We start from the raw sequence: 24105 nt of genomic DNA on the forward strand, positions 1-24105 counted from the left end.
TTCCGTAGGTCCAACTTGGTGAAGACGGTGGCGCCTTGGAGCAGGTCGAAAGCAGTGGACATCAGCGGAAGAGGATATCGGTTGCGCACAGTAATCTTGTTCAGGCCCCTGTAGTCAATACATGGTCGAAGCCCCCCATCCTTCTTGCCGACAAAGAAGAAGCCGGCACCAGCAGGTGAGGTGGAGGGTCGAATGAACCCAGAGACCAGGGCGTCTTTGAGGTATTCCTCCATAGCCTTGTGTTCTGGCTGAGAGAGGGAAAACAGTCTGCCACGAGGAGGGGTAGTCCCAGGGAGCAAGTCGATGGCACAGTCGTAGGCCCGGTGCGGAGGAAGAACGGCGGCCCTGCTCTTGCTGAATACCTCCTTGAGATCCCAGTACTCTGTGGGAACTTGAGATAACTCGGTGAGATCAGGGGGCTCGGCAGGAGACACAGGAGAGCTAGAGAGCAGACAAGAGGCATGGCATGCAGGGCCCCATTCCACAACCTGGCTTGTTACCCAGTCTATGCGAGGGTTGTGGCGAGTAAGCCAAGGAAGGCCTAGAATAACTGGGAACTCAGGTGAAGGAATCAGGTGCAGGGATATTTCTTCCTTGTGACCTTGAGACTGGAGGAAAACTGGAGAAGTAACTTGGGTGACTCTTCCATCACCTAACGCTTGGCCATCGAGGGCAGACACAGACAGTGGGACTTCAAGAGGTGCAGTCGGAATATTGATGCTTTGGGCGAAGTGAATATCCATAAAGTTCCCAGCCGCCCCTGAGTCTATCAAAGCTTGACAAGAGTGGACAGACTCACCCCAGGAGATGGAGACCGGGATGTAGATTCCTTGGCCAGGGAGTCCGGGAGAGAGGGTAGGCCCCGTCACAACCCTCCCTCGGCTGGACGGGGCGGTCCTTTTCCCAAGAGTTCGGGACATGATGCTCGGAAGTGACCAGGCTTGCCACAGTAGATGCAGCACTTGTCCCTCCTTCTGCGCTCCCTCTCAGATGCGGAGAGGCGAGTACGACCCACTTGCATGGGTTCTGGACAGTCACTGAAGGAGGTAGACGGTCTCCAGGTAGAGGTAGGGAGGCTGGGGGGGCTCAAGGCTTGGTGGCGTTCTCTCATCCTGTTGTCCAGACGAATAGCATGTGAGATGAGGGTTTCGAGGTCACTTGGGCATCCAATAGAGGCCAGACCGTCCTTGATGGGGTCAGACAGACCATGGTGGAAGGCTGACACCAGGGCAGTCTCGTTCCATCCACTTACTGCTGCGAGTGTTCGGAACGAGATGGCGTAATCTGCGACGCTTCCTCCTTGCCGGATGGACATGAGCTTTCGGGCTGCGTCGGTACTGATGTCTGCCTGATCGAAGACCCGAAGCATCTCTTCAGAAAACAGCTGGAAATCAAAGCACTCAGGTCCCTGTCTTTGCCAGATAGCAGTAGCCCAGGCTCGCGCCTTACCAGCTAATAAGGTTATCACAAAGGCAATCTTGCGGCGATCCGTAGTGTAGGTGGTAGGCTGAAGCTCAAAGGTGAGTTGACACTGGGTAAGGAACTCTCGGCACTCACTGTGCTTGCCGTCATACCTCTGTGGTGCAGGAAGGCTGGGTTCGCGAGGTGAAGAAGGCAGCATTGCAGGAGGCACTGGAGCAGGAGTGGGAGCTGGATCAGGAGCAGGAACTGGATCAGGAGCAGGAGATGCAGGCAGAGATGTCAGCTGTGCCAGGGTTTTCCCAATTTGCTGAAGCAGTTCCTCGTGGCGAGCGAGGGCCTCACGTTGGCTGGTGAGTGTACGTCCATGAGCGTCCATGGTCGCTCCGAAGCGTGTCAAAGCTGCCATAATTCCCTGAAGGTTGGCCGGGTAGACAGTTGAAGCAGCCTCTGCTGAGTCGGTCATGACGGAGTCTTTCTGTTAGGGTTTTGCTGGGATTCGAACCTGGTTCGTTGGTGTGATAATCCAGCAAACCCCCACTAGGCCACCAGGGGGATGACTCAAATGCAGAGGCGTGAGGCGGAAGTAGAAAAAGAAACAAAAGGTTTATTTAAACTATATACACTATATACAGGGCAAAACAAAAGACAAAAAAAAAACCAAAGAGTATAATCCAAAAGAAAAGCAAAGTGCAAAAATTCAAAAGCTAAGAAGATCAAAAAACACAGTACAAAGGAAACTGGAGATAAACATAACAGCACAAAGACTCCGTGACAAGAGGACTGAACTCAGGGGTATAAATAGACAAACTAATTAAGGACACAGGTGAAGATAATTAGGCAATTAACACAAACACAAAACACAGGAACAGTGGCGGCCTCTAGAGGCCAAAATAAACACGACATGAAAAGGAAATAACAGCGGCCTCTAGAGGCCAAAACAGTCCTAGTCCTAACAGGGCGCTGAAGATGAAACGTGGCTGGGTCTTTCAGCATGACAATGATCCCAAACACACCGCCCGGGCAACGAAGGAGTGGCTTCGTAAGAAGCATTTCAAGGTCCTGGAGTGGCCTAGCCAGTCTCCAGATCTCAACCCCATAGAAAATCTTTGGAGGGAGTTGAAAGTCCGTGTTGCCCAGCGACAGCCCCAAAACATCACTGCTCTAGAGGAGATCTGCATGGAGGAATGGGCCAAAATACCAGCAACAGTGTGTGAAAACCTTGTGAAGACTTACAGAAAACGTTTGACCTCTGTCATTGCCAACAAAGGGTATATAACAAAGTATTGAGATGAACTTTTGTTATTGACCAAATACTTATTTTCCACCATAATTTGCAAATACATTCTTTAAAACAACCTATCCAAATAAAGAGTTACTGTGAAATTGCTACCAATTCACTAATTTCCTAATAACAGCCATCTTAAATGGTCAATGTTGTTAAAAAACAAGATCAACTGTGAGCTACTGCTCACTTACGTATCCCCCGCTCTCGCTTATATCAGAATGCAAGCAATCGAAGGAACAGGACACTTATTATGAATGTTGACTTCAACAAATAATTAACTCTGAAACAAGTAAGTAAAGAGCAGTGTCTCTCCCCAGGGATTTCAAATAGCATCCTGGCAAAGTGTCATTTTGAAATAGCATTTTGTTTCTTGAAATGGCGTCAAAATCCACCCTATACTAGTGCATCTCAAAAAATTAGAATATTGTGAAAAAGTTCAATATTTTCCATCAGTTATTTAAGAAAGTGAAAATGTTATACATTATAGACTCATTACACATAAACTAAAATGTTTCAAGCATTTTTCTATTTTAATTTTAATCAGTATGGCATACAGTACAAAAACATAAAAAACCCATCTCAAAATATTAGAATATTTCATTTCGAGTTTGAGTAAAACAGTATGAACACAGTGTATCTCTCGGTCTAGTTCAGTACACACAACCACAATCATGGGGAAGACTGCTGACTTGACTGTTATCCAGAAGATGATCACTGATGCCCTCCACAAGGAGGGTAAGCCACAAAAGGTCACTGCTGAAAAGGGTGGCTGGAAAAGGTGCACAAGCAACAGGGATTGCCGCAGTCCTGAGAAGATTGTCAAGAAAAGTTGATTCAAGAACTTGGGAGAGCTTCACAAGGAGTGGACTGAGGCTGGTGTCAGTGTATCAAGACCCATCACGAACAGACATCTTCAAGAAAGGGGATACAACTTTCGCATTCCTAATATCAAGCTACTCCTGAGCCAGAGACAATGTCAGAAGTGTCTTATCTGGGCTAAGGAGAGAAAGAAATGGACTGTTGCTCAGTGGTCCAAAGTCCTCTTTTCAGATGAAAGTACATTTTGCATTTAATTTGGAAATCACAGTTCTAGAGTCTGGAGGAAGAGTGGAGAGGCACAAAATCCAAGGGGTTTGAAGCCCAGTGTGAAGTTTCCACAGTCTGTGATGATTTGGGGTGCCATGTCATCTGCTGGTGTTGGTCCACTGTATTTTATCAAGTCCAAAGTCAACACAGCCATCTACCAGGAGATTTTAGAGCACTTCATGCTTCCATCTGCTGACGAGCTTTTTGGAGATGCTGATTTCCTTTTCCAGCAGGACTTAGCACCTACCCACAGTGCCAAAACTACTACCAAATGGTTTGCTGACCATGATATTACTGTGTTTGATTGGCCAGCCAACTTGCCTGACCTGAACCCCATAGAGAATCTATAGGGTATTGTCAAGAGGAAGATGAGAAACACCCAACCCAAAAATACAGATATGCTGAAGGCCACTATCAAAGCAACCTGGGCTTCAATAACACCTCAGCAGTGCCACAGACTGATCACCTCCATGCCACACCGCATTGATACAGTAATTCATGGTAAAGGAGCCCCAACCAAGTATTGAGTGTATAAATGAATATACTTTTCAGAAGTTGGACATTTCTGTATTGTAAATTCTTTTTTTTTGATTGATCTTAGGGAATATTCTAATAATCTGAGATACTGGATTTCTGATTTTCATGAGCTATAAACCATAATCATCAAAATTAAAACAAAAAAGGCTTTAAATATTTCACTTTACATGTAATGAATATAGAATATATGAAAGTTTACCTTTTTGAATTAAATTATGAAAAAAAAGGAACTTTTTCATGGTATTCTAATTTTTTGAGATGCACTAGTATGTTTCGTAAATACATAAAGTTGGTAAACAGGAAGTCAATGTGCGACAGACCTGAAAACAGTATACACGGTATAGAACCCCAAGCTGATGCTCGGTACCAAATATCAAGCAGTTGTGATTTATAGTTGCTGAGAAAAATGTTATGAAAATTTTGTAAATCCACCCTATACGTTTCATAAATATATTCAGTCGGTAAACAGGAAGTCGATGTGCAACAGACCTGAAAATGGTACACACGGTATAGAACCCCAAGCTGAAGTTTGGTACCAAGTGGCTATGATTTGTGGTTGCTGAGAAAAAGCGTGTTTCGGACGGACGGAAATACAGAGATACGGACGGACAGAGGTAAAAAAAACAATAAATAACTACAGAAACAAATGAAGGCCAATTTATAAATCTCTCTTTTTTTGGGTAGTCTTCTTATTTTCAAAACTTTGAGAAAGTATAAAGCATATTACCTGTATGTTTTAGCTGGATTACAGTAATCTTTCTCTATGCCCTCGTTATCAGGAAGAGCTGCCCAACTGAGTCCCTCCTTCACCTCCCATTTATAGGGCATTTTGGAGTGCTCTTTAAAACATTTATCTGCAAGACATGTATGTTTAATTCAGTGAGTTTATATTACATTAGTTTACATTACTTAAGTCAGACACCCAGTAAACTCTGGTAAATCATCAAAACTGTTTGGTCAAGGGGAAGAAAAAAAAAGACTGGATTGTAATCATACCTTCATTCCTGCAGTGTCCTTTGACAAAGTACATACAGATCTCTTTTTTCTCTGAGGAAACACAATGAAACAAATTTTCACAAAACCGTTAATCATGTTCTGGTGAACGTCCCGATCGAGATGTTCTACTGGAATTGACTTTGGGACCTTTTCATTAATTTTTAAAATGAAAACAAAACAGTCTCACAAAAATTGCTGGGTTTCATGTGACGTCACATCCGCCTCATTAGTTATTCAGAACTTTAGCTGGTGGTCTACCAAAGCTCAGTTGACAAAGCGTTTGTACGTTGAAGGTGCACTGCTCACATGAAAAATGCCTTACGCTTGTGTTGTATTAGGTTGTTCGAATCAATCAAACCGTGAAACTGATAAAAGTTTCTTCAGGGTTCCCTGTGAACTAATAAAAAAGGGTGAACGAACACAGGATTTCACAAAAAGACATGGAGAAAGGTGGCTTTTGAACCTCTCACTGAAATCGAAGGGAATCGAGTCGAAGCATGACCGAGTTTGCAGTGATCACTTGGTGAAAGGTTTGTATCTCCCTCTCAGCTACGTCCTTACTGTTTTCCAAGTACTTTTCTTGCTGTGTCGTTATTTTACGGTACTTTTTTTTAGTCACGAAGCTCTAAAGTCCCCAGCTGTTTCTTTGTTTACTCCTCACAAAGTCCATATGCATGAAGGTCGCGACAAAATTCTCACCCAGCCATACAGTTACAATGCGCCGTGATCACTTCTCCGTCTTGTTTAACTAAGATCCAGGTCTTTAAAGGGGTTTCTGATGATCTTTGTGAATGATTTACCTGAGAGATAAGAGCCAACACAAGTGAGAATCAAGCCAACTGTTGTTTGTTTACACTTCAACTTGCAGCGCTTCGTTGTAAAGACGTGAACGAAAAGCTTAAAAAACCAAACAAAAAATCCTTACATGGGCAAAAACAATCCAGGATTCATTCGGCAGCGACTTGATCCCGAGGTCCTTTACCCAGCCACATACAAAAAAGTTGTAAGCCTCCGTACTCTTCCACGCTTTCATCTGTTTTGCGGTGTAGAAGGACGTCTGCAACACCAGATAGTTCGAGATGTCGGGGAACTCGACTGAAGGGTAGTTTTCGAGATCGTATGACAAATCCTTCTTTCCCAGACTGTAGGGGTTGATTCCATTACACATAGCAATCTTCTGAATAGATCTAAAGCCAGCAGTGGCTTCTAGATTACGAGCGTACTCTGATAAGTTATCGCTAGTTGTTTGCGCTGCAGCAGCCGTTTAGACCACCAGCTATTTCACTTTCGGTAAAACCGCTAAGAAAAGTCACGTGACTGAAACCCAGCAATACAGACAGGTGACAAATTAAAGGAAAACTAAGTGGGGGATAATGAGTAAGGAGTTCAGTCAAGCAATTAACAGTGATATCTGTTATTAGATCTAGGAGATAGACATCAGAAAATAGGACAACAATTTGACTGAATGAGTATGAAATTTATGTATGTAAATCATATACTAATCACCTTTGTGGTCATCAGATCTCAAGTCAATTAAACATCCATGAAAGAGTTTCGAACTTCAAGACCAGTTCAGAGATTTGGATGAATCAATACCAAGTTACACAGAAGTCAGAGAGGATAGAGGCGGAGCAAGAGTTGCAAACGTATGACCACTTCCGCATTTGACTTTTGGAAAGGGGAGGGGGAACAGCTTCTGGAGCAGACCATTATGACCAAGTGCTCTATTCAAGCCAATGACGAGGTCCACAGATTTCACCAAAACATTGTTCATTATTTCTCTCTGGGAGGGTTAGTGGGTATTTGGAGGAATTGACAGCATATTCCCAGGTACCTATGATCACTTTTAGACCATTAGATGAAGTTATTGTTTATTCAAAATAAAGACATTTCAATTCTGATTCTTGTGACACATTTCAAAAAAAGTTGGGACAGTAAAGCATTTATCACTTTGTAATGTTGCCATTCCTTCTCACAACACTTAAAAGATGTTTACGGACTGAAGACACCAAGTGATGAAGTGTTTCAGGTGTTATTTTTTCCCATTCTTCCTGCAAACAGGTCTTAAGGTGTGCAACAGTACGGGATTGTCTCATCTCATCTCATCATCTCTAGCCGCTTTATCCTGTTCTACAGGGTCGCAGGCAAGCTGGAGCCTATCCCAGCTGACTACGGGCGAAAGGCGGGGTACACCCTGGACAAGTCGCCAGGTCATCACAGGGCTGACACATAGACACAGACAACCATTCACACTCACACCTACGGTCAATTTAGAGTCACCAGTTAACCTAACCTGCATGTCTTTGGACTGTGGGGGAAACCGGAGCACCCGGAGGAAGCCCACGCGGGCACGGGGAGAACATGCAAACTCTGCACAGAAAGGCCCTCGCCGGCCACGGGGCTCGAACCCGGACCTTCTTGCTGTGAGGCGACAGCGCTAACCACTATACCACCGTGCCGCCAATAATAATAATAATAATAATAATACTTTATTTTCAGAAGGTTAATAACCAGTTTAGTTCACGCTAATCTCACACTGGGCCTTCCTTGACACAACCCTCCTCAATCTATCCAGGCTTGGGACTGGCACTAAGTACGCACTGTCTTGTACAAACCCAGTGGCTGCGTATTTTAACTAATCTACAAGTCTTTGAACAGTGGGAGGAAACCCATGCAGACATGGGGAAAACATGCAAACTCCACACAGAAAGGCTACCGTTGGCCATGAGATTCAACCCCACAACCTTCTTTCTGTGAGGCGACAGCGCTAACAACTACACCACCATGCCACCCATTGTCTTGTTTTGCCTTGTCTTTTTGAAATCTCCCTGGAAAAGATGTCGTCTTGAAAGCAGCACATGTTGCTCCAAAATCTCAATGTACTTTTCTGCATTAATGCCCCATCACAGAAGTGCAAGTTACCTTTGCCAAGGGCACTGACACAACCCTATACTATGACAGACCCTGGGCTTTTGGACTTGTTGCTGGTAACAGTCTGGATGGTCCTTTTCACAATGTCCATTTCTTCCAAAAAAGACCTGGAATACTGATTCGTCTGATCACAATACACGTTTCCACTGTGTGATGGTCCATCCCAGACGCCTCTGAGCCCAGAGGAGTCGATGTCGCTTCTGGACACAGTGAATATCAAGCTTCCTTTTTGCACAGTAAAATTTTAACTACCACTTGTGGATGTAACTCCGTATTGTCAAGCTTGACAAAAGGTTTCCCAAAGTAATCCCGAGCCCATGTGGGTATATTAGCTATAGATGAATGACGGTTCTTGATGCAGTGCCATCTGAGGGATCGGAGATCACAGGTGTTCAGCTTAGGCTTGAGCTCTTGCCCTTTATGCACTGAAATTCCTCCAGATTACTTGAATCGTTTAATGATATTATGCACCGTAGAGAGTGAAATATCCAAATCCCTTCCTATCTTTCTTTGAGGAATATTGTTTTTAAACATTTTATAGCGCCATCGATATGACACCAAGTTAAACCACCAAAGAAGGACCGGGACCACAGGGGACGTGTTATTGAGGCTTTAATTTCCCTCTTCGGATGGTGAAAACTGCAACAATACAGTACAATGCATTGAGAACATGAGCTGATACAATCACAAAAATAAAGTGCATAAACTTCGCATCTCTACAAACTAATACAAAAATATAGTTGCCTAGACATCAAATAAACACTTTTCACAACTTACGGCATTGCCTTGTTAATACTTCAAGGTGGATGGAGACAGATTGGACATATGACAGTCAAGCCAGCCATAGCATGCGTCTTGTTTACCATGAGAACACCGAAACCGGAAGTCGCGCGGCAAAACCGGAAGTAGTAGTATTTCGCTATATTTTTTAACCAAAAGCACAAATAAACATGAAATATTTATGTAAAACACTTCTTAATGAAATTACAACCGTTTTTAGCCTTGTACCATATTTTAAACACATGAAATTATTTATTAAAGAAAAACAATTGCCTTAAGGGCAACACACTCCCCGCCTGGCCTCGTAGGCCACTATAGCTAACTAAACTTTGCAAGAAGTGTCCATTGGCAGAAGAAGAATGACTTCGGTGACTGGTCGCATAAAAGTCTTTACACTGCCTTGATCGCTTACTTTGATCTCAATCTTCTTCACGTGACTGTCCTTTCCAGGAAATGTGGTAGTGACTCTAGCCATGGGCCAGCTGTTGCGTGGGGCCTGCTTGTTTTTCAGCAAAACTAGGTCACCAACTTGAAGATTCCTTCGAGAAACAGTCCATTTTTGTCTTTTTTGTAGTGACGGCAGGTACTCTCGCCTCCAGCGTGTCCAAAACTGGTTAGCAAGAGCCTGAACTTGTCTCCATTGCTTGGTGTAAAGGTCTTTGTCCATGAAATTTCCAGGAGGTGGAAGAAGGCAAGATTTCTGGGTGAGCAACATTGATGGAGATAGAATGAAAGGATTGTCGGGGTCGGAAGAAACTGGAAGGAGCGGCCGTGCATTTATGATTGCGGTGACTTCGGCCATGAGCGTGCACAACACGTCGTGAGTGAGTTGTACCTTACTTTGGAGCAGCATAGAGTCCAGTATTCTCCAAGCAACACCGATCATTCGCTCCCAGGAGCCTCCCATGTGAGAGGCGTGTGGTGGGTTGAATTCCCAGCTGCAGCCTTGGTCCTTTAGATAGTTTTCAAGTGTCTTGTCCATGCCTAACTCCTTAGAAGCTCCGATGAAGTTAGTGCCACGATCCGATAATAGTTTTTTGGCGGGTCCTCTTAGTGAGAAGAAGCGTCTCAGGGCATTGACGCAGCTGGACGTGTCCAAAGAATCGATCACCTCAATATGAACGGCTCTCGAACTCATACAGCTAAACATGATGGCCCAGCGCTTACTTTGTGCATGTCCACCTCTAGTACGTCTACTAGTGACAGTCCATGGCCCGAAAACGTCAAGGCCGACGTAACTAAAGGGAGGACATGTTTTCAGTCGTTCTGGTGGAAGATCTGCCATGCGTTGTTCCTGTTTTCCATGTAGTTTGCGACAGGTGATGCATTTGTGGATTACTGAGTTTACAAGTCTTTTGCCACCTATTATCCACAGTCCTGCTGCCCTTATTGCCCCGTCCGTCAGATGACGGCCTTGGTGGTGGACCCGCTCGTGGTAGTGACGAGTGAGCAGGAGTGAGATGTGACTGTCTTTAGGGAGAACAATTGAGCTCTTTTCAAAGTTCTCGAGCTCTGAGTGTTTGAGACGGCCTCCAATTGAAATGAGGTCGTTGTGAAGGACTGGGCTGAGTCTCAGCAAGGGGCTCTGTTTTGAAATTGGTTTGCCAGCTTTGTGGGCAGACAGTTCTTTTTCGAAGGCGGCCTGTTGAGCCTTTTGAAGAATGATGTGCTTTGCTTTGGTCATTTCATCTTGTGTTCGAGGTAAGTTGCATTTGTGCCACCCTTTGCATTCACTGTTTGGATTTGTGCCGTTGAAAGACTTTGCGATGTGAATGAGGAACGCTACTGCTCTGACTAAGGACTTGAAGGTGGAGAAGTGTTCAAAGCGTTTGCAGGTGAGTACTTGGAGGTGAGTGGCGCAAGTTTTAACTTGTGGTCTGATTTCACAGTCTTTGTCTGGTTCAACTAACTCAAACGTTTTGCTTTCTTGCTTTGTTTCTGCAGGTGGACGACGAATGAAGGAAGGTCCAGTGAACCAAGTTGTCTTTGTTAGTTGAGTTGCTGTGAGCGAGCGAGATGCATGATCCGCTGGGTTTTCCTCGGTGCGCACATAGTGCCACTGTTCCGGTTTTGAAGACTGACGAATGCGCTGCACTCTGTTGTGAACATATGTGTAGAATCTCTTTGACTCACTGCAGATGTAGCCCAAGACTACCTTACTGTCTGTGTAAAAGTGAACTGCATCAAACTGAATGTCTAACTCATCCTGAATTAGATCAGCCATCTCTGCTGCCAAGACGGCGGCGCATAGTTCAAGTCTTGGTATAGTGGGTTCTGACTGAGGGGCTAGTCTTGCTTTGCCCATGACAAATCCGGTCTCGACTTTGTTGTCTGGAAAGACTGCTCTTAAGTAGGCTACAGCGCCTATGGCTTTGGTTGAAGCGTCCGAAAACAGATACAGTTCTTTGTATTTTGCTTGACTCAGAGAGGTTGTTGTGTACATTCTCGGGACATGAAGCTCTTTCAAGTCTTTGAGGGAACCTCTCCAAGCTTCCCATTTGCTTTGCTTGTCTTCCGGAAGTGGAGTGTCCCAATCTGAATTTTCAGAAGTGAGTTCTCTGAGCAAAGCCCTTCCTTGGATTGTGACTGGTGCTAATAGGCCCATTGGATCAAAGACACTATTAACAGATGACAGGACACCGCGCCGTGTGAATGGCTTGTCTGTGGTGGCCACTGAAAAAGTGAAAGTGTCTGTCATAGTTTCCCCAAATGAGACCCAGACTTCTCTGTGACTGGGTTTCTTCGCCACCAAGATCTAAGTCCTTTACTACTGCTGCACAATCTTCAGGGCAGAAGGCCTGCATGACCGCCTGAGAGTTGGAAGCAAACTTGTGCAGGCAGAGGTTGGACTCAGCAAGTGAGGCTTGAGTCCTTTGGAGCAAGTCGATTGCTTCGGCTGGAGAGGGCAAAGAGATGAGGCCATCATCTACATAAAAGTGCCTCTCCACGAACTTGACTGTGTCAGTCCCATGCTCTTTTGCTCCTGCTTGAATGGCCTTGCGCAGTCCATAAACAGCAATGGCAGGAGACGGTGAGTTGCCAAACACGTGGACTTTCATGCGATAGTCTATGACTTCCTTGTTAACATCATTGTCCTTGTGCCACAGAAAACGGAGGTAGTTACGATGGTCTTCGCGCACCATGAAACAGTGAAACATTTGCTGTATGTCGGCCATGATAGCGACAGGTTCTTTGCGGAAGCGAAGGAGTACCCCAATGAGGCTGTTATTAAGATCTGGGCCTGTGAGGAGTACGTTGTTGAGTGAGACGCCAGAGTGTTGGGCGCTGGACTCGAAAACTACCCTGATCTTGTTGGGCTTTTGAGGGTGGTAAACCCCGAATGTCGGAAGAAACCAGCACTCTTCTCCTTGCTTTAAATCAGGTGCTACTTCCGCGTGACCATTTGAGAAGATGGCTCCCATGAACTCCACATATTGTTGCTGCATGTGGGGTTTCCTCTGCATGCTCCTTTTGAGAGAGGAAAATCGACTGAGTGCTAACTCTCTGTTGTTTGGCATTGGTTGGCGAGGCTCTTTAAAGGGTAGAGGGGCGACCCAGCTACTGTTGTCGTCTCTGTACATGGCTTTGTCCATTATCTCTAAAAAGAGAGTGTCCTCTATGGAGGGAGCTAGCTTGTTGTCATTTTCAGTGCGACTGAAAGCTGTTTGTCCCAGCGCTAGTTCAGGTGCCTTGCTGGGCCTAGCTGTGTGTGACATTTCTTTTAGTTGCAGGAAGCTATCACATTTCCCAAAGACTGTTGGACGGCCATTTTCAAGTATCACTGTTTTGTATGAGCTGACTGTTTCCTTGTGGACATTACCTACACACACCTCCCCGATTACTACCCACCCTAAATCTAGGCGTTGGCAAAGGGTGCATGATGAGGGCCATTGACTTGTTCCCTGACTTTGTGTGCACGCAAAACATCTCGTCCTAGCAGCAGGAATATCTCTGCTTTAGGGTCCAACTCTGGAATGTACTTTGCAATGGACTTGAGATGTGGCTGGTGCAGTGCAGCGTTTGGAGTTGGGATTTCACTTCTGTTATTAGGAATGTCCTGACATTCAATGAGAGGTGGCAGTGGGATTACTACTGACCCATCTAAAGACTCTATCTGAAAGCCTTCAGCCGTTTTGCCCCATGTTTCAACTAGCCCAGAGCAAGTTCTCAGGTGGTAAGAGACAGGTTCGGTTCTAATGTTAAAAAGTTCGAAGAACTCCGGCCTAGCTAAGGAACGATTGCTCTGGTCGTCAAGAATAACGTAAGCTTTTACTGCACTGTTTTTGTCACCTTTAGGATACACCTGTGTGAGACATATTTTAGAACATGAACGACCCCACTGACCTGGACCGCACACTGTTGTGCAAGTTGTAGTTACTGCTGCGTTGTCTGGATTTTCTCCCTCCCCGCCATCCTCTTTAGCACGAGAAGGAGCCCTGTCTGTTTGTGGTGGAGGACCAGGATGCATGACTGTGTCGTGGTATGTACTGCCGCATTCAGAGCACTTTACTGTAGATTTACAGTCCTTAGCGAGATGAGTGTCTGACGAACAGCACTTGAAACATATTCCTTTCTCCTTGAGAAAAGCCTTTCTTTCGTCCAGTAGCTTGTTCCTGAATGTCCTGCATTTCTTTAGTGGGTGGGGTTTGTTGTGCAGCGGGCAGTTCTTGTTAAAGTCTTTGTTGGGGGGCGTAATGTTAGTCTTGTGCACTACGATTGGTTTAGCTGAGTGAAAGTTCTTTTGGTAGGGCCTTTCAAGTTTTAAGTGCGTTTGACTGTTGTACTGGTTGAAACTTGGATCGTTACGTTTCTTGGCCTCTTTACATATGAATTTGCAGAAGTAGCTGAAAGGAGGAAAACAACCATCATTTTCCTCTTTGTATTGTGAGCCATGAGACATCCATTTCTCCTGGAGCCCGTATGGAAGTTTGTCCACAATTGGTCCAATTCCACGTGAAGTGTCTAGATAAAGCAGGCCGGGGAGATACCCGTCCTCCTTTGCACCGTGGATCTCTTGCAGCAGATCCCCTAGTTCCTGTAGCTTTACATTGTCCTTTGTTGTTAGTCTGGGAAAACTGTCCAGTCTCTGAAAGAGTGATTTTTCGATTATTTCAGGGGCTGCATAACACTCCCAAAGTCTCTCCCATGCTTTCTTCAGAGCAGTTTTGGGGTTGTTGATATGTACAGAGCGAATGCGTTTCACCTGATTGCTTGACTCTTTTCCCAGCCATTTTGTCATGAGGTCGAGTTCTTGAGTTGGTGTGAGAGCAACCTCTGCTGTTGCACCATTGAATGAAGAGAACCATGCCCTGAAATTCTCTGGCCTGTCATCATACTGGTAGAGACCCGAAGTGATGAGGTCTCGGCGTGCCATGTATTGTGCAAATGGCTCAGCTGAATGTAACATGCTTGCCGGTGTATTGTAGTGAGGCGTGAATGGGTTGGAGAATGGACTGAGAACTTTGTTTGTTTGTTCAACTTTTGGAGTCTCAGATGCTCTTTGAGTGAGCAAAGGTGCGTGATTGTCATCAGGCTTTGGCTTACTGCTTTTGGGCTGTGGCTTTGGATCTGAACCTTGTGATCCATCCCATGTCACTAATGTTTCACCTGAGTGACCATTGTTGTCATTAGCGGGGGGAACCGGTGGGGGGCCTTGAGGTTCAGAAAGCTTAATCTGAGACCGCACATATTCCTGCGTTCTTTCTCTTTTTACTCCGTCTGATACTGATTTTCTGCTCTCACACTCTGCCTCTTCTTCTAGCACTGCTGCTTCAGCTACTGCAATGTCTGCTTCTCTGTGTAGCATTAGCACTTCAAGCTCTACATCAATTTTCGTTTTTTCCACTTTTAGCTGTGCTTCCTTGCTTGCATATGAAGCCCTCACCTTCGCTGCCTCTGCTTTGGCTCGAGCATGGGCGACGCTGCTCACTGATGAAGATGTGACGACAGTTGAAGCTTTCTCTGACTTGTTGCTGGCTGCCATTTTGTCCCCAATGAAGCATCGAATGCTGCCTTTTCACTATAGCGCCATCGATATGACACCGAGTTAAACCACCAAAGAAGGACCGGGACCACAGGGGACGTGTTATTGAGGCTTTAATTTCCCTCTTCGGATGGTGAAAACTGCAGCAATACAGTACAATGCATTGAGAACATGAGCTGATACAATCACAAAAATAAAGTGCATAAACTTCGCATCTCTACAAACTAATACAAAAATATAGTTGCCTAGACATCAAATAAACACTTTTCACAACTTACGGCATTGCCTTGTTAATACTTCAAGGTGGATGGAGACAGATTGGACATGTGACAGTCAAGCCAGCCATAGCATGCGTCTTGTTTACCATGAGAACACCGAAACCGGAAGTCGCGCGGCAAAACCGGAAGTAGTATTATTTCGCTATATTTTTTAACCAAAAGCACAAATAAACATGAAATATTTATGTAAAACACTTCTTAATGAAATTACAACCGTTTTTAGCCTTGTACCATATTTTAAACACATGAAATTATTTATTAAAGAAAAACAATTGCCTTAAGGGCAACACACATTTCATTAATTTTCTCATGTATCTGTTGAAAAACTGGAGCTCCTCAGCTCATATTTGCTCCTCAAAAGACTAGACATATCCTGGATACTGATTTTGTACCGAATCATGATTACAATCACCTGTTGACATCACCTGTTTCAAATCACATCATTATTTAAATTGTTTTATCTCATTAGTAGGCGGCACAGTGGTGTAGTGGTTAGCACCGTCACCTCACAGCAAGAAGGTTCTAGGTTCGAGCCCAGTGGCTAATGGGGGTCTTTCTGTGTGGAGTTTCAGCGAGTAGCTGGTCGGCGGATTTCATGATAAAGTGAACTTATGTACAGAATCAACAGATATTGATGCATTCTGACGGTTTACATAAAATGTGTGTATTTTTATATGTTTTTGGTGGTCCAGAGGGAAGAAAAGAAGACATGTTAAGGTCCAGTGAGAGAGAGAGAGAGAGAGAGTCTAAGCGCACAGGCTGCACAGTGGAGTGAGAGTATGTTTTATTCTGAGAAATTTGTGAGTTATGTAAAAGTGTTTATAAATGCAGGGTTTTTTTCATGAATGTACTGTATATTTACCAGTGAGTTATTGCATTTTACTGGAAAACATCTTTATGAGCTGTGTGCCTTAACAAATTTATTTATTTGGGTTTTGTACTTTCTTTATTTAAAAGGTAGACTGCCTTTCAGATTTTTCAAGTTTAGATCATATAAAGAATTTTCCCTGACACTCAATTATTTTTGCTTCATGGACCGAAAGCTACTGAATTCGAATCACAGACTACCAATTTTTTTTAAATAGAACATTTAATGAATTCATCTCCACGTGGCTCTAAATTCTCCGCTATTTTTTCCTGCTTCACCATGACCCAATTCAAAATACTATGTCATGTATCACATGGTGGGCTTTCCCCATTTGCACAAGGCATTGTGGGATACAAATTTGAATCAGGAGAGAAAAATGGAGGACGCGAGTGTGTGAATGAATTATGAAAGACTGACTACAGTAACGGAAAGCGAGAAGAAAAGATGTTATGTTATATACGAAGGAAAGGAAATGCAGGACCAAACTAATAAATATCAGTGCTCAGCGAGCACCTCGGTGTGATCAGCTGTTCGTTTAGCGACAGAATGATGGAACTGTCAGTGCACAGTCAAAGTAAACCTGTAGATGGCAGTAATGCAACACCGTGGATGCCAGCTGCCGTAAAACCCAAAAGAAGTTGTCCTGTTGTCCAGAGTCCACATCACAGAGTTAGTTTCGTTTATTTTATTGCGTAGTTTGAAGCTGGAAGGTAAGGACAGAACTCGAGGAAAATACTACACTGTTTTGTTCACACTGAATTGTGTGAAACCCTCACAATTATAACATTAACACTGCTTTATTTTTTAAATGCAGTGGAAGAATAAAATACTCACAAAAATAATTTTTGCTGTGTCCAACCTTATCCTTCCTGACCTGGCCACATACATTTGCATAAAGCAAGCAGATTTGTACACTCCCACTCCCCAAAAACATGAATCTATTTTCGGTACATTTAGAACCGATTAAAAAATGTGTGATTCATTTGTGATTGAATCAGGAGAGAAAAATGGAGGACGTGAGTGTGCGAATGAATCATGAAAGACTGACTACAGTAACGGAAAGCGAGAAGAAAAGATGTTATGTTATATACGAAGGAAAGGAAACGCAGGACCAAACTAATAAATATCGGTGCTCAGCGAGCACCTCGGTGTGATCAGCTGTTTGTTTAGCGACAGAATGATGGAACTGTCAGTGCACAGTCAAAGTAAACCTGTAGATGGCAGTAATGCAACACCGTGGATGCCAGCTGCCGTAAAACCCAAAAGAAGATAAACCTGTGCATGCGCACACGGACTTCCTCTGTCTACTTGACTGCATGAAGTGAGCGATTTCATGCACATTATTTGCTTTAATCCTCTCAAATTAAATAACTTCCCAGCTACAGAATGGTCTGATATTTTGTGAGATATTACAGAAATAAACATATATCACAATGACCAAATTTCACCGATTTTATCAAATCGAAAGGCCGTCTCGCTTTAAAGATAGCCACTCCTGTTGTCCAGAGTCCACATCACAGAGTTAGTTTCGTTTATTTTTTTGCGTAGTTTGAAGCTGGAAGGTAAGGACAGAACTCGAGGAAAATACTACACTGTTTTGTTCACACTGAATTGTGTGAAACCCTCACAATTATAACATTAACACTGCTTTATTTTTTAAATGCAGTGGAAGAATAAAATACCCACAAAAATAATTTTTGCTGTGTCCAACCTTATCCTTCCTGACCTGGCCACATACATTTGCATAAAGCAAGCAGATTTGTACACTCCCACTCCCCAAAAACATGAATCCATTTTCGGTACATTTAGAACCGATAAAAAAATGTGTGATTAATTTGTGATTAATCACGAGTTAACTATGGACAATAATGCGATTAAATATTTTAATCAACTGACAGCCCTATTCTTAGCAAATTAAATTAAGTTGACCAGACACACACACACACACACACACACACATCAGTCGTCTGGTTGGGGAGAGAGCTCCCTTCCTCTGCTCTCTCTCTCGTTATATAGGGCGCAGTCACTGGGGAAGACACACAAACACAGGTTAACTGACATCAGGTGCAGTGATTCTGCCACTTACCTTCCCTGACTCCGCCCTCCGGTCACAGACCGACGCTTGACCACGCCCCCGCTGCCACATACCCTCACCGCCCGACTCAGGCAGGGCAGCCGTCCGGCCTGCAGCTGACTCACCCCTCCTTGACGGGAGAGGAAATCCGCCACGACCATCTGCGCCCCCAGCCTGTGGATCACCTTAAAGTTAAAGGGCTGGAGTGCCAGATACCAACGGGTGATCCACGCGTTGGCATCCTTCATGCGGTGGAGCCACTGGAGGGGCACGTGGTCCGAATAGAGGGTGAAAGGGCGTCCCACCAGGTAGTAGCGGAGGGCGAGGACCGCCCACTTGATGACTAGGCACTCTTTCTCTATCGTGCTGTAGCACCCCTCACGCACCGACAGCTTTCTGCTGATGTACAGCACGGGGCGATCCTCCCCCTCCTGGGACAGAACAGCCCCCAGCCCTCTGTCCGACGCATCCGTCTGCAGCATAAAGGGGAGAGAAAAGTCAGGGGAGTGTAACAGTGGCCCCCCACACAGTGCAGCCTTCACCTCAGAGAAAGCCCACTGGCATTGCTCCGTCCACTGGACCGGATCTGGTGCCCCCTTTTTAGTGAGATCAGTCAGCGGGCTGGTGACATCGAATAATTAGGTATAAACCTACAATAGTAGCCAGCCAGCCCCAGGAACTGTCTCACCCCCTTTTTGGTCTTGGGCCTCGGGCAGGCCGCAATCGCTGCTGTCTTGTTAATTTGGGGATGCACCTGCCCATTGCCCAAGTGGAAGCCCAGATACCGTACTTCCACCCGCCCAATCGCACACTTCTTCGGGTTGGCCGTGAGACCCGCTCGCCTCAGCGACCTAAGGACGGCCCTCAGGTGTTGCAGATGCCACAGCCAGTCATTACTATAGATTATAATGTCGTCTAAGTATGCGGCTGCATAGGTGGCGTGGGGGCGGAGGACCCTGTCCATAAGCCGCTGGAACGTAGTGGGCGCCCCAAACAGCCCAAAAGGAAGTGTGACAAATTGGTGTAAGCCAAATGGTGTGGAAAAGGCCGTTTTTTTCTCGGGATAGTGGAGTCAAGGGGATCTGCCAATCACACTTTGTCAAATCCAGTGTCGAATAAAAGCGAGCCATGCCTAGTCGATCCAGCAACTAATCAATACGAGACATTGGGTACGCATCAAATTTAGACACCGCGTTGACTTTTCTATAGTCCGCACAGAACCGGACCGACCCGTCGGCCTTGGGAACCAAGACCACCGGGCTGCTCCAGTCACTGTGGGACTCCTCGACGATCTCCATGTCGAGCATGGCCTCGAGTTCTTCCCGAACCACCTTTTTCTTGTGTTCGGGTAGCCTGTAAGGGCGGCTGTGCACGACCACCCCCGGGGGCATCTCAATGTGGTGTTCTATGAGGCGGGTGTGGCCGGGCAGGGGCGAGAACACGGGGAGAGGTGGTCTCCACAGGGGACCGGAGAGGTAAGCGATGCCAATGTTCCCTTTTGAACCTCCGGCCCCTGCTCCGCCTTCTCCGGAACCAACGACACCAACGCCATGGGGACCTCCTCGTTCCAGAGTTTGAGCAGATTGAGGTGGTAAATCTGTAGCGCTCCACCCCTGTCCGTTTGCCTCACCTCATAGTCAACGTCCCCGACTCGCCGTGTGACCTCAAAAGGCCCTTGCTACTTGGCGATCAAATTGGAGCTCGACGTGGGCAACAGTATGAGTACTTTATCTCCCAGTGCAAACTCCCTAAGGCGCGTACCCCTGTTGTACAGGTGGATTTGCCGTTCTTGGGCCTGCTGCAAATTCTCCTGGGTTAGGTGTGTGAGTGTGTGGATTTTTGCGCACAGATTGATAACGTATTGAATTTCATTTTTGCTCGGTGAAGGTCCCTACTCCCAATTTTCCCGCAGCATATCTAGGATGCCGCGCGGCTTACACCCATATAATAATTCGAATGGGGAGAACCCCGTGGAGGCTTGGGGGACCTCTCGCACTGCGAACAACAGGGGTTCAAGCCATTTATCCCAATTGCATGCATCCTTGCGTACAAACTTTTTAATTATATTCTTGAGGGTGCGATTGAACCGTTCGACTAAACCATCCGTTTGTGGGTGATAAATGCTGGTATGGATCGGCTTAATTCCCAGTAACCCATACAGTTCGCGCAGTGTGCGTGACATAAACAAAGTGCCTTGATCAGTCAGAATCTCTTTGGGGATTCTGACTCGGGAGATGACGTGGAAGACTGCTTCCGCAATACTACGTGCTGAGAGATTGCGAAGAGGCACTGCTTCCAGGTATCGCGTTGCATAGTCCACCAGAACTAAAATAAAGCGATACCCTCGTGTTGACCGATCTAATGGCCCGACGAGATCCATCCCAATTCTTTCGAACGGGGTCTCAATTAATGGTAGAGGGCGCAAAGACACTTTTGGAATGGCCGCTGGATTTACTAATTGGCATTCGCGGCATGCCGTACACCACCTACGGACATCGCCACGAATCCCTGGCCAATAGAACCGGGCCATTATTCGGGCTAGTGTCTTATCTTGCCCCAAGTGTCCAGCCATGGGATTAAAGTGAGCCACCTGGAATATCAATTCCCGGAGGCTCTTTGGGATCAAAAGTTGTGTTATCGGCTCCTTAGTCTGAGTGCCCTGCGTCACTCGGTATAATCTATCCTTCATAATGGAGAAATAGGGGAAGGACGGGGTGGCGTTTGGCTGGAGCGTTTGACCATCGATTACTCTCACTTGGTCAAACGCATGCCGCAGAGTCTCGTCTCGCGACTGCTCTAACGGAAACTCCACGAGGGATTCCCCAAGAGAGGGAGGAGGAGCCTGCTGCTCCTCACTCTGACGCGGAGATGACGTAGACGGCTCTGTGACAGCTGCTCCCGGCAATGCCACACCGGGACCTCCCCCTGCTGAACTACGGCAGGACCCACTCTTCAATAAAGGAGTCATTAACTCCCGAAATCCCGGCCAATCAGTCCCCAAAATTATCGAGTGGGTAAGGCGAGGATTAACCGCCGCCTTTACACTAAATTTTCCCCCTCGAAATAGAATGTGGACTGACACTAAAGGGCAGTTGTGAACATCCCTGTGCGCGCACACACACACACACACACACACACACACACACACACACACACACACAACACCTTCACCAATTGTGCTACCCCCAATGCCTCGTCTTGCACCAGGTTTTGGTGGATTGAGGTCTGATTACAGCCGGAGTCCACCAAAGCCTGATACGTATCCCCTTGGACACTCACCGGTATGTGATACGCTCCGGCCCGATCAAGGGCGGTTCCTGGCGCGTCGGGGATCCGGACCACCGCGCCCACCTCCATTGCCAAGCACTGATGCTGGAGGTGCCCCGGCTCCCCGCAGCGCCAGAAAACCGGCCCGGGCTCTCTCTCTGCACCGGTGCTCTGGGGCTCACTCACCTGAGGGGGGGAGAGACAGACACGGAAGCGGGAAACGGGAGGGCACCGCGGGTGCGGTGGGCCGGCTGGGGTGGAGCCGGCCCCCGACTCCGCGGTGGGGGAACGGGGCGAGGACGAGACACAGAAGGGGAGGGAGAGAGAGAGAGGAGAAGAGGAGATCTGCGATCCTGCCATTGGAACAGCCGCCAAATGATCCTCTGCCAACTCAATGGCCTGATCCAGCGACGCCGGGCGATGGCACTGGACCCACTCCGTGGTCCCTTCGGGAAGTCGGGTGACGAACTGCTCCAGTACCACCAGATCGACGATTCCCTCGGTGTCGTGGTTGTCAGCCCTCAGCCACCGCCGGCAGGCGTCCTAGAGTTGCTGGCCAAATGTGAATGGGTGGCCGACCTCCTCTAGGCGTAGAGTGCGGAAGCACTGGCGTTGTTGTTCAGGGGTGCGCCCCACACGCTAGAGGATGGCCCGGCGCAGGTCTGCGTAGACCAGCCGGCTGTCGGCGGGGAGCTGTAGCGCGGCCAGCTGCGCCTCGCCCGTTAGCAGGGGGAGGAGGCACGCCGCGCGCTGTTCCACCGGCCAGCCCCAGGCCTCTGCTGCTTGCTCGAAGAGCGCTAGGAAGGCCTCGGGGTCGTCGTGCAGGCCCATCTTCATTAGGGTGAGGTGGGGAGGGCCCGTGGCGGTGGAGGTGGTGGACCCCGCCGACGCGAGGAGGTGCCGGAACGCCTGACGATCTTCCTGTTGCACCAGCACCAGGGCCTCGAACCTTTGTGCTTGCTCCTTTCGGAGGGCGACCAGCGCCTGGTGCTGGCTCTGTTGGGCCGTGGCGAGGGTGTGGATCAGGTCCGCAAAGGGGGAGGACTCCATGGGGCTGTTCTCCTCTGTGCTCCTTCCTGGGTTTTGGCACCACTATAGGACTTTGAGCGGGTGGGTGGAGCACAGAAGTACAGCAGGCCAGAACTGAGTTTCAAAAAGCTCTTTATTTTCAGCTTTTCAGCTTTTTCAATCTCCCAGTCACACAGACACGCGCACACACACACATCAGCCATCTGGTTGGGGAGAGAGCTCCTTTCCTCTGCTCTCTCTCTCATTATATAGGGCGCGGTCATTGGGGAAGACACACAAACACAGGTTAACCAACATCAGGTGCAGTGATTCTGCCACTTACCTTCCCTGACTCCGCCCTCCGGTCACAGACTGACGCTTGACCACGCCCCCGCTGCCACACTAACCAACTTTGCTTCCTGATTTGCTGTCTCCAACGAGTCTGACCTTTTCTCTCTTGGATTCTCCTCATTTAATAAATCCTCAAAGTACTCTTTCCACCTTCTTAATACACTCTCTTTGTTTGTCAGCACATTCCCATTTACATCTTTCATCACTATAGGAAAATCCCAGCAAAAGTGAAAGGTAAGATTTATAAGACAGTAGTGAGACCAGCTGTGATGTATGGATTGGAGACCGTGCCCTTAACGAAGAGTCAGGAGGCAAAGTTGGAGGTGGCGGAGTTGAGGATGTTAAGGTTTGCGATGGGAGTGACGAGGTTGGACAGGATAAGGAACAAGCACATCAGAGGGACAGCACATGTGGAGAGCTTGGGAATTAAGCTAAGAGAGATGAGACTGAGATGGTATGGGGACATCCTGAGAAGACATGCAGAGCATGTGGGAAGGAGAATGTTGAGGATGGAGCTGCCAGGCAAACGAAAACGAGGAAGGCTAAAGAGGAGATACATGGATGTGGTGAGAGAAGACATGAAAGTGGCAGGTGTGGTCGAGAAGGATGCGGAAGACAGGGAGCAATGAAGACGAAAGATCCGCTGTGGCGACCCCTAATCGGGAGCAGCCAAAAGAAGAAGAAGAATTTCCATACTATCTCAATTTTTTTTTTTTTGATTTGGGGTTGTATAATGGGATGACATAAAATGGAGATATAAAATGCTGAAGGAAATTACTGCATGCCAAATCAAAAATGTGTTTCTTTATTGGAGCCATTCAATGAAACCAGCTGTATGCAAATGTGTAAGCAGTATACACTCTATTTTCCTACTGTTAGCTGGAAACACAGACCTAGTAGTAGTTGGTAACACCTGATAATATTAGTAAATGGTAGTACTTGGGCTTATGGATTACATTGCACTTATGGTATAATATTTTATTGCTTTATTGTATTTTGATTTTTGTAGCTTATAGCTTTTCTAGCATCCTGCTTTAATAATTTTAATATTGACTGTGAATCGTCCATTTGTCTTTATCTTGGTTTCTTTTGATCAATTCATTATATTATATTTATATAATAGTTATAGTGTTGTACATGGCTTTATACAGCGTGTCAGAAGAGTCAGGAACCAATGAGAGTAAAATTACATATACTTAATTTTGTATTTATTATTTACACAATACAGTATGCTCTACA

General features: G+C 46.3%; 2 protein-coding genes across 3 annotated transcripts in view; both read right to left on the bottom strand.

The window, feature by feature from the left end:
* LOC132869609 (protein mono-ADP-ribosyltransferase PARP12-like) overlaps positions 1-24105 on the bottom strand; it is a 67942-nt gene that overhangs the window by 27769 nt on the left and 16068 nt on the right. The window contains exons 1-4 of one of the 2 annotated variants that reach the window (XM_060902887.1): positions 15299-15411; positions 13382-15160; positions 5327-5377; positions 5058-5184 (exon numbers count right to left, since the gene is read on the bottom strand). In XM_060902887.1, the coding sequence (XP_060758870.1) occupies positions 5058-5184; positions 5327-5377; positions 13382-15020 (1817 nt within the window). In that variant the 5' untranslated portion in view covers positions 15021-15160; positions 15299-15411. Of the gene's footprint in view, positions 1-5057; positions 5185-5326; positions 5378-13381; positions 15161-15298; positions 15412-24105 lie in introns of those variants that run through there. The other variant, XM_060902888.1, reaches the window with a different exon arrangement.
* LOC132869610 (uncharacterized) lies at positions 8818-13374 on the bottom strand. Its single transcript, XM_060902889.1, has 2 exons — positions 9035-13374; positions 8818-8896 (listed from the first exon to the last, which is right to left on the bottom strand). Exon 1 carries the CDS (start codon positions 11733-11735, stop codon positions 9360-9362), a length of 2376 nt encoding a protein of 791 aa, XP_060758872.1. The 5' UTR covers positions 11736-13374; the 3' UTR covers positions 8818-8896; positions 9035-9359.

This window comes from Neoarius graeffei, chromosome 21 (assembly GCF_027579695.1).
Source record: "Neoarius graeffei isolate fNeoGra1 chromosome 21, fNeoGra1.pri, whole genome shotgun sequence".
Lineage (NCBI taxonomy): Eukaryota > Metazoa > Chordata > Actinopteri > Siluriformes > Ariidae > Neoarius > Neoarius graeffei.